The 16472-nt window shown below is 37.9% G+C and overlaps 1 protein-coding gene across 1 annotated transcript in view; it reads right to left on the bottom strand.

Annotated features, from left to right (window-relative positions):
• LOC6038065 (ATP-binding cassette sub-family C member Sur) overlaps positions 1 to 16472 on the bottom strand; it is a 173177-nt gene that overhangs the window by 128017 nt on the left and 28688 nt on the right. The window contains exon 2 of the mRNA XM_038250893.1: positions 6496 to 7262. Within this exon, the coding sequence (XP_038106821.1) occupies positions 6496 to 6707 (212 nt within the window). The 5' untranslated portion in view covers positions 6708 to 7262. The remainder of the gene's footprint in view (positions 1 to 6495; positions 7263 to 16472) is intronic.

Below are 16472 nucleotides of genomic sequence, written 5' to 3'. Positions count from 1 at the left end.
CCAACATGCACGTGCGACAAGCTAGCACGACGGCGACGAACAGTATCGCATCGTCCAGTTGAAACTGAAGGTGATGCCAAATGTTTACCGATCATTTATGCAGTGTTTTGCGTGAGAGTGTGATGTGTTTGTCAATAGTCCATCCGGTCTCGATGAATCTGCTCTCCAAACTCATAGACGTGACGGCATTCATCGCTCAAGATGCTCAAATCCAAACCAATTCTCAAGTACGCATTCACACTCACAGAACGCAAATTCAGTCCTCGACTATTTACCCAGTTGAATGAGCAACTCTGGTGCTTAAAATTTTCCAATTACTGGTGCGCGCCCCGCAAATCATCCGGGGACCGACAACAAGTGCCATTAGTGGGTCAAACTTGAGCAGTGGAGCGACCCTCATTTGGGCACTTTAATTGTCGCAAATTCTTTGCGGAAGTTTTCGTGCGAAAATTATGTGGAGTGGGGGAGAGACGTGACAAATCCACTGAAAAGTCAAGATTGGAAACTTTGTCACAAACTGAAAAATAACATCATAATGATTTAAAATTGAAACATTTAGAACAAAGTTAAATTTGAGCACAATCATCAGATAATCACGATGATGAAGTCGAATATGAAATGAAATAAATATTTAAATTGAATTAATTATGTCACTGGTTTGCATTGGAAAAACTCTCTAGGGGAGCTGGGGGTAAGACGGCCAGGCGGGGTAAGACGGCCACCCCACTGTTTTAATAAGTATACTAATGAATATAACAAAATGTTTAGCAATACTGTTCCTCATGCTAAACAATGCATAGAGTCACCTTTGCCAAACATATTGTTTGAAATAGTATAAAAAAAGCTCAAAATAAACAAATAATTTTTGAACATGAAACTGGATGTAATTTTCATGAATTACAACTTGGGCATTTGTGTTAGATAACAATATGTTTTCCTGTCTTCAAATATTTTTTCATGTTAAATTGAAGTTTTCCCTAGATTATGTCCCTCGGAAAAGTTTAAAAAAAGCAATGAGCTATTTGCAAAAAATGTTTAAAAAAATAATTTATTTGGGGGCAAGATGGCCACCTCCTCCGGGGGTTAGACGGCCACCCGTGATTTGTTTATTTTATTTGATATAGGTTATATTTTTGACGGTTTTTTGACTATTAGGACCTATTTGTAGATAAGGTAAAGCATTTTCAAAAACCTATTCATTTTTAATCAAAATGCTGTAAACTACCGTTTCGACAACATTCTTTACTGTGATATAGCAAAACTCATTGAATAGTATGAAATCCTATCAAACTTTTCATAAAAATCGCTTATTTCATATTGTTTACATAATTTTGATATACTTATTCTAATCGAAACACATAAACTAATTATTTTGCATCAAATAGTGTTTGTTTTGTAGTAAAAATTCACAGTTTTACATAGAATGTGGTCGCAATAATATGAAATTCACTGAGCCAAAATATGAAATTTTGTAAACAGCATTTTTCTTCACATTTGAATCTTGATTTTTTTCAACCAAAATAGTTATGATGTTCAGAGATGTCCGTTCAACCAACCATGTAGGTATTTGGGTGGATTTAGCAAAGTTATTAAGTTAGTTTATAGCACTGACCGTCTTACCCCACATGGGTGGCCGTCTTACCCCCGCGTATTTCATATATATACGATTTCAATTATATTTTAAAATTGCTGAAAAGTATTGAGAATTGGTTTTTAGACCAACCAATTTATGTCATATCTATAATGGACTATTAGTAGAAAATAATCTGTTGTGTAAATTTTATAATTCTTCTCCCTTAGGGTGGCCGTCTTACCCCATCTCCCCTACATTATCGCAATGCTACTATTATTATTTAAATGAAACTTTGTCCATTAAGCCGTCCCAAAAAAATGAAAAGCTGTCAAATCTTCGGTGCTCACCCCTAGAATGATAGATTAGGATGTCAGGAACAATGTTTTCATACAACAAAAAAATCCCCAAAAATGGTTTACAACTCGCGCGCGCAGCTTGAATGAAAAAAGTGCATTTTTCGAGTATTTTTCAGAAATGCACGTAACAATCATAATAAAGTCATTCAAATTTGGTCGTCTTAAGCTTCAAGTTATAATTTAATGTCCCCTGAACAAATTCCTGTACAGACATAGTCCATAAAAGCTTGTGTTTGGGCATAGCAGGGCGTTTTAGGGAGAAAAAATTGTATTTTTTAGCTAAAAAATGGTATTTGTAAATACAATTGTTTTAATTATAAAAAGCTAAAAGTTGAAATAATAGAAAAAAAAAAGTTTTTGGGGTGCTGCCCGAGCAGACGGAAATAACTTGGGAAGGTCAGTTTTTGATATTGTGAGAAGATCGAAATATGTTATTGGGTTGATCAGATTAGTTGTTAAAATAACAAAAATCAATAACAAAGATTTGTTCGAAGAATAACTTAAACTGTTATTATGTTGTTATTGCAATAACAAACCAATAACACAGAAGGAATCATGAAGGAATAACAAGATTTGTTATTTTGTGCGGAGAGGTGGAGCAGTAAATAAAAATGAAATGAACTGGTATGTTCAAAAAAAAAAAAATGTTATTGAACTGGTATGTCTCCATAACAAAAAAAGTTATAACATAACACATTTTGGTATGTTCCATAAAAAAAATCTTTTTTTGTATGGACCGTGGACAATTTCCTCTTATTAGCGTGTTATTAAATATTTTCAATATAATATCACTTCAATACCAAATGTTGTTATTTTATCAGAAACTGTTATTATTTATTCTTCTCGAAGTTGAACTTCAGTATAAAATAAGGGTTGACAAGGGTTCGGAACTGGGTGCTGAAAAGACAGAATGCGTAACGTGATTTTCGAAAGCTCCCCACTGCTCCCCACTAATACATCTGCACTACAGCTGTAAACATAAACAAATTAGAAGGCTATGTTCAAGCTCAAGCGTGACATATTTTTTGCTGCTGAAGTGAATTATTATGAAACATTTTGGATCTGTTGATGTTGATGTTTTAGATGAAAAATTAAGTGCTTCGCACTTTTTTCTTCGTAGACTAAACGATGGGCGGCCAAAAGAGGTCTTTTTTGTTTTCCACGTGATGAAAAATTGTGTCAAAAGTGGGTGGAATTTCGTGAATCAGAACAGCAACCGAATGGAAGTTCCGAGATTATGTATCTTTGATGTGTAGTGATAATATCGGAGTAAGATTATCCAATATTATTTGGAAAGTACTATTGATAGTTATTGATAATTCGTCGCTTACATTTAAAAAAGCGTCATAAACATAGATTTTGTAGACATAGCGATTATAAAATTTTAACGACGAATTATGTCAAACTCGATTTCAAACCTCTTATTAAGATGTTTTGACTTCGAATACCTCAATAGTCATCGATTTTTTTTTATTCCTGACTAAATAAATTTTAGGTCGATCACAATACTTGCCACTTCTTGGTATAATTATGCGAACAGTAAATTGGTTCCGCTTTGACAGTTCTAAATTGAGGCCGCTTTGCGGACAACTATTCTGCACCCAGGTTCAGAAGTTCTAAATAACGTTTGAATCCGATTCATGCAAACGTTCTTCATGGCGGGGCTTGTCGATAAAGCTGAAGTACCTCTCGCTCGGCTAGCCAGCGTAGAAATGGGTCACCGAAGCTCGGCAGAGCTAACACCTTCCAAATGCCTATGCGAGTTGTTTGCATGTATAGAGTGTAGATCTAAAAATACATGGAAACAACTCAATTTGTAAGAAGTGGCCGCGTGGTTTCGTTTGGATGGTTGCACACACACACACACACACACACACACACACACACACACACACACACACACACACACACACACACACACACACACACACACACACACACACACACACACACACACACACACACACACACACACACACACACACACACACACACACACACACACACACACACACACACACACACACACACACACACACACAGTCCGAACATGTTAAATATGATTATCAATGCAGAAAAAGGCATTTAAGATTGTTCTCAGTTGATTAGACTTCTATTTCCATTGAAATGTTGATATTTTTATGAAAAAATATTTTTTTGCCCCCTTATTTTTCGGACCAATTTTGAAGAAGGGGGCGACATAAACTTTTAAAAATATTTGGAATGGCCTGTTTCTGCAATAAAATATATGAAAGAAAAGCACCCCTGAAACAAATATTTTAGACAAGCTGAAAAAAAGTATATAATTATCTTCAGAACTATTGGTTTGATGTTCAATGATAAGAAAAACAACTCATTTGAAATTTTTGCTCTTATCGATAATAACAAATATTTTAAAGTTTTAAAAATCTAGCCTGACATTTCCAAACGAACAAGATAAGCTTTTTAATAAGATTTATGTTTATATAAAAGAGAAGAAAATTTCAGAAAGTTTACTTTTTTAACATTTCAAACCCAACTAAAAGTAGACATCAGGAAACATTTGGAAAAAAAACTCACATTCATTGAAATTTTCAGTATTTTCTATCATATGCAAATTTTGTATTTTTTGACTGTCACAAAATATTAATTTTCATGGAAATAATGTGAATTATGCTTATTTGTGTTGTGCCATAATGCTTAAAGTGCTAGTAGACTTAGAATTTTACTTTTTGTACACTGAAATGCAAACATCTCGGCTCTTCAAGAACACAAATAAGAATTGTTTTTGCTGGAAATTTCTCACAATTTGCACGGCTTGGCTTTTGTATTTTTTTGTAGAGGGGGGTAATATGCACCCCCTAAGGGAAAACAGTGATTTCTCAACCATTACAGCATTACTGTGGAAGAATTTTGTTCGATGTTCTAAAACAACTATTATTCTTCATCATCCATGTAAAAAAAAAGTCTTAAAAAACCTCAAAATTGTTCGAAAATATCAAATTTCTAAAAACATTTTTGATATGCACCGCAACATTGCGGCAAAATGCACTACAACAACGGGGCAAAATGCACCACAATATGGGGCAAAATGCACCGGGTAAAAGCAGTTTTCCCTAGTCACCACTAGATGACACCGCTGTTTTTACAAAGGAGCTTCACAGCGGTGCATTTTGCCCCGACCACGCTTTTTGCAGAAAATTTAATTAAAAATGCATTTTTCGATGTTTTTGGACTCATCTATCTACAGAATAATGAAGATTATGACAAAACTATATACCCTAACACTTACAATATCAATAAATGCTTTTATATTGTCCAAAATCATAATGAAAGTTCAATAAAATTAGATGAAAACACAACATTTTAAAGTTTTGCAAATAACTTGAGCTGTTTCTATACTGCTCAAATTTTTCCAGCATGGTTGAGCAATGTTAAGCTTCCAATTTCTATTACTTTTTCCCGGAAAATTCTTCCAAATACCGAGAAAAGCAGGAGGTGCATTTTCCCCCGGGGGTGCATATTACCCCCTCTCCCCCTACTTGTAAAGTGATTTATAAAAAAATGAATTGCTCAAAATAACGTTAAATAGACAATGGTTCACAAGAGGGTCTAAGATAATATATGTTTACATGTTTTACTGATAGTCCCAAAAATATAAACAATTTATTACTGTTCTGTAACCTGAAAAAGAAGGTGTTTTAAAGAAACTTTTATTTACAAAAAAGGTCTAGTTGCATTTGAAAATATTTTTAATCGAAGAGATTGGCAAAATTTAGACCAATTTTGATAAGTTAATTAAATTTGAGCTAAAATGATGTCTCAAAGCGAATGCTTTCGTTGAAAATCGAAAATTTTAAACTTGACTTTAAAACAAATTGATATGCCCTAATGAAATGACTTGGAATTGTAGATTTTTTTTATATTATGGTGGTCTTCCACATTCAAGATTTTGGTATGATTTCATGGTATTTTAACATCTATTACTGGGCAACCAAAGGCACAATTTTGTTCCTGGTATATGCCCAAGTAATACCAAAAAATAATTGGAGATTCCGACTGCCTGAATACGCTTTAATCAACAGAATTGAATTTAATTGTATTTCCATCAAAAAAATTAATTGTAAATTTCGGGTTAAAATTCCATGGAATAATCCTAAACGACCATGGGAACCCTTATATTTTTGCTACCCCAACAAATACAAATGAGTGCGCTTAAGATGATTCCACAGCATTTTTACCGGTAATTTGCAATTTAAATGATTTACTTGAAATTCATCAAACATTAATTTTTACGATTGCAGATTCTTCAGGAAGCGCAAATCTTGAAAACCTTGACGAAACTGAAGCGTTTACTGACATCAGCTTCGAAAATGTCGAGTTGTGTCACATATTAATAAATTCTTAAACAACAATCAAAGTTAAACGATGTTTTTCTTTAAATTCTATTCTGTATTCTTAACGAAGATTTGAATTTTCCTCAAAAGGCCAAACGTTTTTCTCACCCAAAACTGAACAAAAAACCATCATTTACACACAAAATCTGCGACTACCATCCCCTTCCCCCCCCCCTATTATAATACTCACTTCCAATTAAATCGCCACCCAACGTACACCAGCATGGCGACGAGTCCTGCCAGCGCCACCCCGTTCACCGCCAGCCCGTACAGGTTCAGCCGGCAAAGTTCGCCCAGTTGGGCCGGCGTCAGATTGCCACCCATCAGCCCGATGTAGGCCCGCAGCATCGGTCCCCTTCCCCCACCAGCCTCCCCTCTTGGGCTGGGGAGCTCGCAAACCATTTTCGCGCAACACCCTTCCCAATTTGTTTCACTGTAAACTTTTCCGCCCAACCCAACCCAGCCCCAACTCACTTTTCCAACATTCGGAATCACTCTTTTGTTTCAGCACACATGATGACTGACTCACGAAACTGGGAGCGATTGTGTATGTGTGTGTGTGTGTGAAAATTTTAATTTTCTCCGCTTTTTTACCGGAATTTTAACGAGGATATCCCTTTCATTCACCGATTCTTCACTCTTTGTGGGAGCTGCATTCAATTACAATCAACACAAAATTGCACACCTTTTTATCATGTAAAAAAAATCACTTCTTTTCACACTCAAAAAAAAAATCACGCTTATAACGCACTCCTCTCTCATTCACGATCGCCAACGATCGACTGGCGCCGAATGACCAACGATCGCCACGCGAACAAATTCGTTGGTTCTCCTCTCTCACGATGGTTTTCCACGACGCAGGTCCAGCGATCCTCTCCGAGGTGAAAAATTCTCTTGTTTGTTTGTCCTCGCACGATCGTTGAGCAAGCTAAACTTATTGATGATCTGGAGCACGATCTGCAAAGCGAGAGAGAAAGAAAAAGATTGCGTGAGAAAATAGAATCAGATTTCTGGATATTTTCAGCCGCCCTCTGTTGTACAAGTGCTTTCGGGGAAAATCTGATCTTGATTGCGGCGATCGGGAGTTTTTGTACGTGGGTGGGTTAATGTGTGTTTTTGTTTGCTAATCGGTTTTATTGCCTTGATTTGGGTTGGGAAACTGCAAACTTGCCTCGTTTGGTGAATTGGAAACAAAATGGTAAAACTGTTTATTTATTTTTTAATTTCGTGATATTTCACAAAAATGCTTATTATTATTATTTTAAACTTGAGCACATACACCCTTACACACCATTTAAATGAAAATTACCCATTAAACCACATTACAAAAAATGGGAACGCAAATATTTCCATAAACAATTCGGCAAGGAAAACACAATTTTGAATCATCGTACAACGTTTACACTCAACGCCAGTTGGAAAACGTAAACATACACAAGAGCACGATATGTACCTACGAAGAAGAATGAAAAATATTTTCTTCCATTTTTTAGTTTTTTGCTTGCGTTATCAAACAAGACAACTTTTTTAATAAAATTTAGTTTAAAAAAATTGGATGAAATGTTGGGAGTATTTTCATTCTTCGTTTTAATTTAATTAATCGTTTTAACTATCAGCATGAGCATGAGCATGAGAGATTTAATTTATCGTTTTAACTATCAAGTGCTAAAAATGAAATCTTTGAGAAATTTTCAAATTTTAAAAATAAAAATAACTTTAAATCTCCAAACTAAGGCATAATATTTCAAATTGCCATCGTTTTTCCGAAGGTTGTTTCGCCGAATGGACGTTCGACCGAATGAAAAAAAAATCGGCTGAAAACGAATTGTGAAGAAATAATTCGTAGTGAAAAGAGTTAAATTATTAACCAACCAATTTTTAAAGATTTTTCATAATATCTGTGATTTTTTTGCATTATTTTAATACTGAATTGGACTTAAAAAAATAATGCCTGTATGTATTGAACAAGGGCTCTGATTTTAGGTTAAAAGATCAAACCACTCACTCATCGCCGAGCGAATCTTTGCGACCGAAGCGCGCAACCGAAGAGTATGGTGAATTTCTTTACCTACTCCGTTCAGAGTGTTCAGAGAGGAGAGAATCTAACAAAATACCAGCGCGGCGCGCTTTTGGCCATCACTACCACAGTTTGCCGTAATTTTGTTTTTGGGACGGTGGAAATTGCTGTCAAATGTGTCTTTAATATTGTGTTATCTACAAAATTTTAAAATATATTAGATATCATCGATTTAAAGCAATTTCAAAAATGATCAAAACAAACCCGATCGCTGACTATTTTGAGTCAGCTTTGAGCGACGCAGCGCAATCAACCGCTCTTAACCATTCGCTGCACTAGCCGATTCGAGAGAGAGAGAGAGAAAGAGAGCAAAAGAGAGAGTATTTAGTAGCGATTGGTGTGGAAGTGACAAACGGTAGGAAATTGTCAGGGCCGTTTTGTGTCGCTTTCGATTTGTGCTCGCGAGTTAAAGAGTCTTTTTGGAGCAATCAGGACCCTTGGTTTTATGTTCTTTCAAACAGGAGCAATTTTGAAAAATAAAAAATAAGTTCTTTGACTTTATGGCAATCTTTCAAACAAGAGTAGTTCTTTGAATTATTTAAAAATATCACGTTTTTTATATTTTTATGAAATATAAAAAAAAATAATTTCTGCAGGCTTTGACATAAAAATTAAACATTATTTGTAACCACCTTCAAAAAAAAATCATACAAATTTACGTTTTGTAATATTTTTTATTTTGTAGTTGCTACAATTTTTAAAGAATAACTTTACAAAAAAATCAGTTATTTCTGTGGGGTTTGTTTGTTTAAACATAAGCAGTTCCTTGAAATTAATGTGGAAGAGCTTTAAAAACAAATATGGTTTTTTATTTACATTGTTTAAAACATTTTTTAAATTAATGGTCAGCAGTTCTTTGTAAAACCAATTACATAATTATACTTCAGAGGTTTTGCATTAATTTAAAAATGAATTCAAACATTGAATTTTTTTTTCTGTGGGGTTTTGAATTCTATCAAACATGACAAAAAATAAGAAAAAAATGTGTGTGAGTTTTTGCATTCTATTAAAATAAATTGCAAAAAAATGGTATTTGGTGTGGTGGTGCGGGGGCGTGAGGGTGGAAAGTTGAGAGCGGTTCAGACGGAAGTGGGCCGATTGGTGTTGGCAGAAGTGAGACGGAGCTGCCTGCTCACCCGTGTGCAGCATTAAGTTAACGCTTTGGGTGCTGCGTCAGCTGCAACATCCGTCGTGAAAGAGGACGCGGGATTGCATTGATGTACTCCAGGATCGACGCTCGAGATCAAAGTTTCTTCCGGGTCTTGCGGCCTTGCGGCCGACGGACCTGCGGATGACGTTTGAGACAGCTGCAAGCAGACGCGGGTGAGCAAGTTCCAATAAGAACATTATTTTGAAATGTGTGAATGATTATGCGTGTGTGGGTGAGAGGTTAAAATTGAGCCGAAACAACTTGTCTAGATAACTTTTAATTAGGGGAGCGGTGCCATGTTTGGGTGAAGTCAAGTTGTGGGTGTTGAGAAAGATTTTTCTGTTGTTTCGGCTTAATTGAGAATGTTTGTGCGAGTGTATCTGTTTATATTTTATTGATGTTATTGCTTTGTTACAAAATGATTTCAGCTTACAGATACATAAAAAATCGAGAGTGGACTTTGGGAGCATTTCGTTGCGCGTACAAATTATTCAAACATTACCGTCGCAAGGTTGGTTTCAGTTTGTCGCGTTTCGCTGGTCGGGAAATCTGTTTCATCATTATTGCTCTCAAATGAAAAATTGAATACGAATCGCAACGCGTTTACGTCGGATCGATTTTGTTTCATCTCGCGATTTAATTTCTCTCATAATTGCAATATAGCTCATTTAATCCGAAAAACAAACAAAGAATACAAAATCACTCTATAAATTAATACGGTGTTGGCTTTATCTTTCCACAGCCGGCTGTCTAAGATTGAGCCATCTCTTGATTAATCAAACAACAGATAAACGGGAATCTTAGAACTTTAAAAAACGGAATTTGAACGGTGTGCGTCGCGGTCCTCGCGCAGGATTTTCGTTGCCGTTTCCGTCTTAGTTGTCCCCCCGATTGTGTAATTGTAATTGTAATTGATTGTTTATTTGTGACGAGAGCCTGTTAGTTTACAACTTTTTATCAGGTTAAGGAGGTAACTTTAAGATAGAAAACGGAGATAAATAAACCAACCAAATGGTTCCAAATAAAGCTAAAAATCCAAGTTAGATGCGGAAGGCTTAAACTAGTTGTTTAACACAGCTTTTAAACGAAAATAGGGTTGTTTTTGTCTTTGCCTCGATCGGCAATCCGTTCCAGCAAGTGGCTCCGTACACCAGTACACTTTTCCCACTGGAAGTAGTGTGTCTGGGGATGATGAAACAGCGCGCTCGTTCCAGTTGTCCTCGCTGCACGTGCTGCTGGATGTACTCGGGAAGGCTGCCGTGGTACGCTTGCCGCATGAAGCAGCAGATCCTTAGGCGTTGATTGGACGGCAAATCTACTCCCAGGATGTTGTCGCGAACAGCCGCTGTTGTGTCTCGTCGTCGGAGGCCGTAGACGAACCGTACGGCCGACTTGAAGCAGCGATGTAGCTGTCCTTTCAGTGCAGCTGACAGGCCCGGAGTGTAGATGATATCGCCGTAGGAGAAGATCGGCATCACCACCGCTTGCACCAACTTGAGTCTAGTCTGCGTTGACAGTACCGAGCCAAACCGGCGGAAAGTTCGTAGCACATTGTACGTTTTCATCACCACATCGTTCACTTGAGGCTTCCACGTCAGGTTCCGATCCAATTTGAGCCCAAGGTTGACTACGGTCTCCGACAGCGGAACAGTTTGTCCACAGAAGGTGATGTTTGTTTGTGGTTCGACGATCCCGGTCTTGCAAAAAACGATCGCCTGGGTTTTTTTTCGGATTGGGCGCAAGCCAGTTTGCGTCTGCCCAGCGCGCTATCGCCTCAAGATCTTCGTTGATGGCCCGTACAAGTGTGTCGACATCAGAAGATGGACCGGAAGTGTAAACTTGTAGGTCATCGGCGTAAAGATGATAGCTGCATTTTAGGGTCGATGGGAGGCTGTTAATGTATAAGCGAAACAGCAACGCGCTGAGGCATGAACCCTGCGGTGTGCCGTCGGGGACATCGCGCTCTCCTGACAATGTGTCTGCAAGCCGAACCGATTGTTTCCTTCGCGCAAGGAAGGACGATATCAGATCGCACGCCGCTCGAGAGAATCGGAATTCGCTTTGCAGCTTCGTTCTTAATTTTTGGTGCTTAACGCAATTGAACGCGAGGGAGAAATCCACGAGAACCATTACGGTGCAGCGACCGTTGTCAAGATTCTCGTATAGGTCGTGGGTTACCTTGGCTAGTGCGGTGGTTGTGCTGTGTCCTTTCCGGTAACCAGATTGTTGTCCAGCCAACAGAGGAGCGTTGGGGTTGTCGAGGTTTTCAGCGATCTGCGACAGCAATATTTTCTCCAACACTTTTGAAACCGCTGGCAGAACGCTGATCGGCCGGAAATCCTTCGGCTGGGCTGGGTTCGACTGCTTCGGAATGGGGGTGATGATGGCCTTTTTCCAGCACTCCGGGAACACTTTGGTCATTATAATTTCGTTGAACAGATGCGTAAGGATGGGAAGCACAAATGGACACAACAGCTTGATGAAAGAAATCGGGATATCGTCCGGGCCGGTAGCGTTTGTCTGGATTTCGTAGATTTTCCGGCAGATTTCTTCGCCGGATGTGGCTCGAAAAGTGAATTCATCTGCACCGTGGTCGATTTCTGTTCTGACGATGACCGTCACTGAAGAACTTGTTCAGTTCGTCGGCGTCAGTTCCTTCGGCAGCTTGGTTCTTCTTGGCGTTGTTGTGAATACCTTCTCTCCGCAGATTACACCACAATGTTTTAGCTGGCAGGTTGGCGTCGAAATGTTGATCAGCGTAGCGTTTCTTGGCGGCAAAGATGAGGGAGTTCGCACGATCACGTTTCTGGATGTAGTCTTGCCACTGGTTATCACCTCTGACTCGGTTGTGTGTGTATTTCGATCCGGGCGGTTTCGGGATGTTTGACAGTTGAGTTGGAGAATTTGAACGGTGTGCGTCGCGGTCCTCGCGCAGGATTTTCGTTGCCGTTTCCGTCTTTGTTGTCCCCCCGATTGTGTGTGTGTTTCGATCCGGGCGGTTTCGGGATGTTTGACAGTTGAGTTGGAGAATTTGAACGGTGCGCGTCGCGGTCATCACGCAGGATTTTCGTTGCCGTTTCCGTCTTTGTTGTCCCCCCGATTGTGTGTGTATTTCGATCCGGGCGGTTTCGGGATGTTTAACAGTTGAGTTGGAGAATTTGAACGGTGTGCGTCGCGGTCCTCGCGCAGGATTTTCGTTGCCGTTTCCGTCTTTGTTGTCCCCCCGATTGTGTGTGTGTTTCGATCCGGGCGGTTTCGGGATGTTTGACAGTTGAGTTGGAGAATTTGAACGGTGCGCGTCGCGGTCATCACGCAGGATTTTCGTTGCCGTTTCCGTCTTTGTTGTCCCCCCGATTGTGTGTGTATTTCGATCCGGGCGGTTTCGGGATGTTTAACAGTTGAGTTGGAGAATTTGAACGGTGTGCGTCGCGGTCCTCGCGCAGGATTTTCGTTGCCGTTTCCGTTTTTGTTGTCCCCCCGATTGTGCGTGTATTTCGATCCGGGCGGTTTCGCGTTTTCGCATTTTAGTTGGTTTTATCTTTCCACAGCCGGCTGTCTAAGATTAAATCATTTATGCTAAACTCAACACCAAATAACCGGGAATAGTCTCATCCGCATACTCCGACTGTTTGCCTTGAGAATGCATAATACATCACACCATTAAACAAAATTTATTGATTATTGGGTCGCATCATCATCCTCTATGTTGAATCCTGGCCATTACCCTTACCCACTAACAAATCCCAAGTAGAAGTAGTTTTCCGGCACACGCGGGGGTGTGGATATCGTATAGAACCCACCCTTGGTAGCAGCCTGTGCTAACTAACATTCCCGTCCCATTCCCTCGAGATCTACAAACTGACATGGCGGGCGCCGTTGGTGGCCAACGACTGTTTCCTATTCGCACCGGCTCTAGTTTTGATGATCGTGATGTTTTATCTTTTCAGCGCATTCATGCATGCTGTTGATAAGGGAAACATCATTTGATCGTTGAAGCGTGTGACCGGTTGTGCTGATGGGATATTATGGTCCTGTTCAGCAACGGAGAAGGACAACCATGGGTGGTCTCTCATGCTCATGCTCTATTAAAATAAATTGCAAAAAAATCATATTTTTTATTTTATTCAGCCAAAATTAAATACACATGTCCATCCCGCAAAACGTCCTTTGGTGAAATGTCTATTTGGTAAGACATGTTGTATATAATTTTAATTCAAACATTGGATTGTTCAAAATGATTTCATTTTTTACATTTTAAACTAGTGTATAGTATATAGTGGATTTGGCCCTATTGAAAACGATGAAAACGATTTCTAGTTCCTCACGTACGAATATTACAACTTTTTTCATAACTTAAAATTAACCGTCAAAACTAATGATTGAATATTATTTGAAATAAATTTAAAAAATATTTAGAATAGCCTCATTATGAATTGCATTAACTGTATTTAATTGTTGCAAATATTTTTAGAAATTTATATTCTTCGACTCTTAGCAATGTCGAGAATATACACTACAGGGCAAAACAAAATAACCTGAAATTGCAAGCTATACTTCCAACATTTGGATGAGAAAGGTGTTTCGAAATGCATTTTGAGCAATTCTCAACCAAAACCGGAAATGGATTTTATTTGTATTTTTTTATTTGGCTCAAACTTTGTGGGGGCTTTCCCTATGACCAAAGAAGCTATTTTGTGTCATTGGTTCTTCATACAATTTTGGCTGCTGTCCATACAAAAATGGTACGTAAATATTTTAATATCTGTAACTTTTGAGTGAATTTTCTGATCAATTTGGTGTCTTCGGCAAAGTTATAGGTATTGTTGAGGACTATTGAGAAAAAATGGGTTTACGGAAAAAAAACTTTGCCGATTTTTTAATTAACATTTTTTTCACAAAAACTCAATCTCCCAAAATACGTATTTTTTGATTTTTGAGATTTTTTGATATGGGACCATCCATAAACCACGTGGACACTTTAGGGGGTTATGGCAATTGTCCACGATCCATACAAAAAGATTTTTTTTGTATGGACAATTGTCCACGAGGGCGGGGGGGGGGGGGGTGAGATTTCCAAAAAAGTGTCCACGTGGTTTGTGGATGGTCTCTATGTTATAGGGGACAAAAATCCGCAACTTTTGAGTCATAGAGAAACATGGTCAAAAAATTTGCCGCCGAGGTATGATTTTTTGAAAAATAAGTGATTTTTGGGAAAAATCGAAATTTCATGCAAAAACAAATTTGACGTAATTTTTTAATGTAAAATTGAATTTCCAATCGAAAAGAACCTTACAGATTTTTTGATAAAAGGCTCTGTTTTCAAGATATAGCTACCGAAAGTTTGATTTTAGCGAAATATTTTTAGTTTTTCGATTTTTAAAAATAGTGACCATGAGTGACCATTTCTAAAAATATCATTTTTGAAAAGTTCAGAAAATTTGCTATAGAATTGTCTAAAATACATTGAAGATAGGACCTCTGGTTGCTGAGATACAGCGGCTTAAACAAAAAGAAACACGAAAATTGAAATTTTCTAAGTCTCGCCCAAACAGCCCAATCAAGACTAACATTTTAAATGGGCGTAATATTTAATGTTTGGCCCTTTGGAAATGTTAGTCCTGATTTATTTTTTTTAATATTATTTTCGAAAAAATCTGAAAATTTCACGAATGATTCATGTTTTAACATTGAAAATCGGACCATTATTTGCTGAGATATTGACATTAGGAAATGGTGGGTTGTTTGGGTGAGACTTAGAAAATTTTTATCAAAAAATCTGTAAGTACTTTTCAATTGAAAATTTAATTTTACATTAAAAAATTACGTCAAATTCGTTTTTGCATGTAATTTCGATTTTTCCCAAAAATCACTTTTTTTAAAAAATCATAACTCGGCGGCAGATTTTTTGACCATGTTTCTCTATGACTCAAAAGTTGCGGGTTTTGTCCCCTAAAACATATAAAAAAAAGTCGAAAATCAAAAAATAGATATTTTGGGAAATTGAGTTTTTGTGAAAAAAATGTTAATTAAAAAATCGGCAATTTTTTTTCCGTGTACCTATTTTTTTCTCAATAGTCCTCAACAATACCTATAACTTTGCCGAAGACACCAAATTGATCAGAAAATTCACTCAAAAGTTACAGATATTAAAATATTTACGTACCATATTTGTATGGACAGCTGCCAAAGTTGTATGGAGACTTGTATGGGAGAACCAATGACGCAAAATAGCTTATTTGGTCATAGGGAAGGCCCCCACAAAGTTTGAGCCAAATCAAAAAAATATAAAAAATAAAAATGGTCGAAATCGGCCGATTTCGTAGAGAGTTGCTCTTTTACGGAAACAAATTGCGAAGAAAAAACTGGTTTCGGTACTGCACATCGCTGGGAAAAACATTTAAGGATGCTTACAGTCCATTAGGCTTCTATTTCGATTAAAATTGATAGTTTTTTTTTTTTTTTTTGTAAAAATATTGTGTTGCCCTTTGATTTTTCGGCCAAATTTTGAAGGAGGGGGGTGACACAAGCTTTGCAAATTAGTTGCACCTAAATATACGAAAAAATGAAACATCAAATTCCGTCATTTCAATTATCACAGTCCCACTTAGTTTTCATTCTGTAACTAGAACGACAATCTAATCCAAAATAGTTACTAAATCACTCAAATTCACCCGTCACGCGTGAAATAATCTCCGGAGGCCACCACTCAGGTTCCAGCGGTAGCTCCCCTTCGATTCCCGACCGTGGGACATTCACCCGTCCGAGCAATTCCCCAGGATTAGAACCCGGGACCATCATCGCTCGGTTGATGAAGCCTCCCAGAACGACCAACCATAAATACAGCCGTAATCGCAATAAATATCATCGACGTGATATGTGGAATGAATGTCCCCTCGGTAGATCACCGGAACTGGTTGGCGGTCCCCACAGTGGGCGATAA

This window comes from Culex quinquefasciatus, chromosome 2 (genome assembly GCF_015732765.1).
Source record: "Culex quinquefasciatus strain JHB chromosome 2, VPISU_Cqui_1.0_pri_paternal, whole genome shotgun sequence".
NCBI lineage: Eukaryota > Metazoa > Arthropoda > Insecta > Diptera > Culicidae > Culex > Culex quinquefasciatus.
Note: the sequence above shows the minus strand (reverse complement) of the source record. Positions and strands in the feature narration are given on the sequence as shown.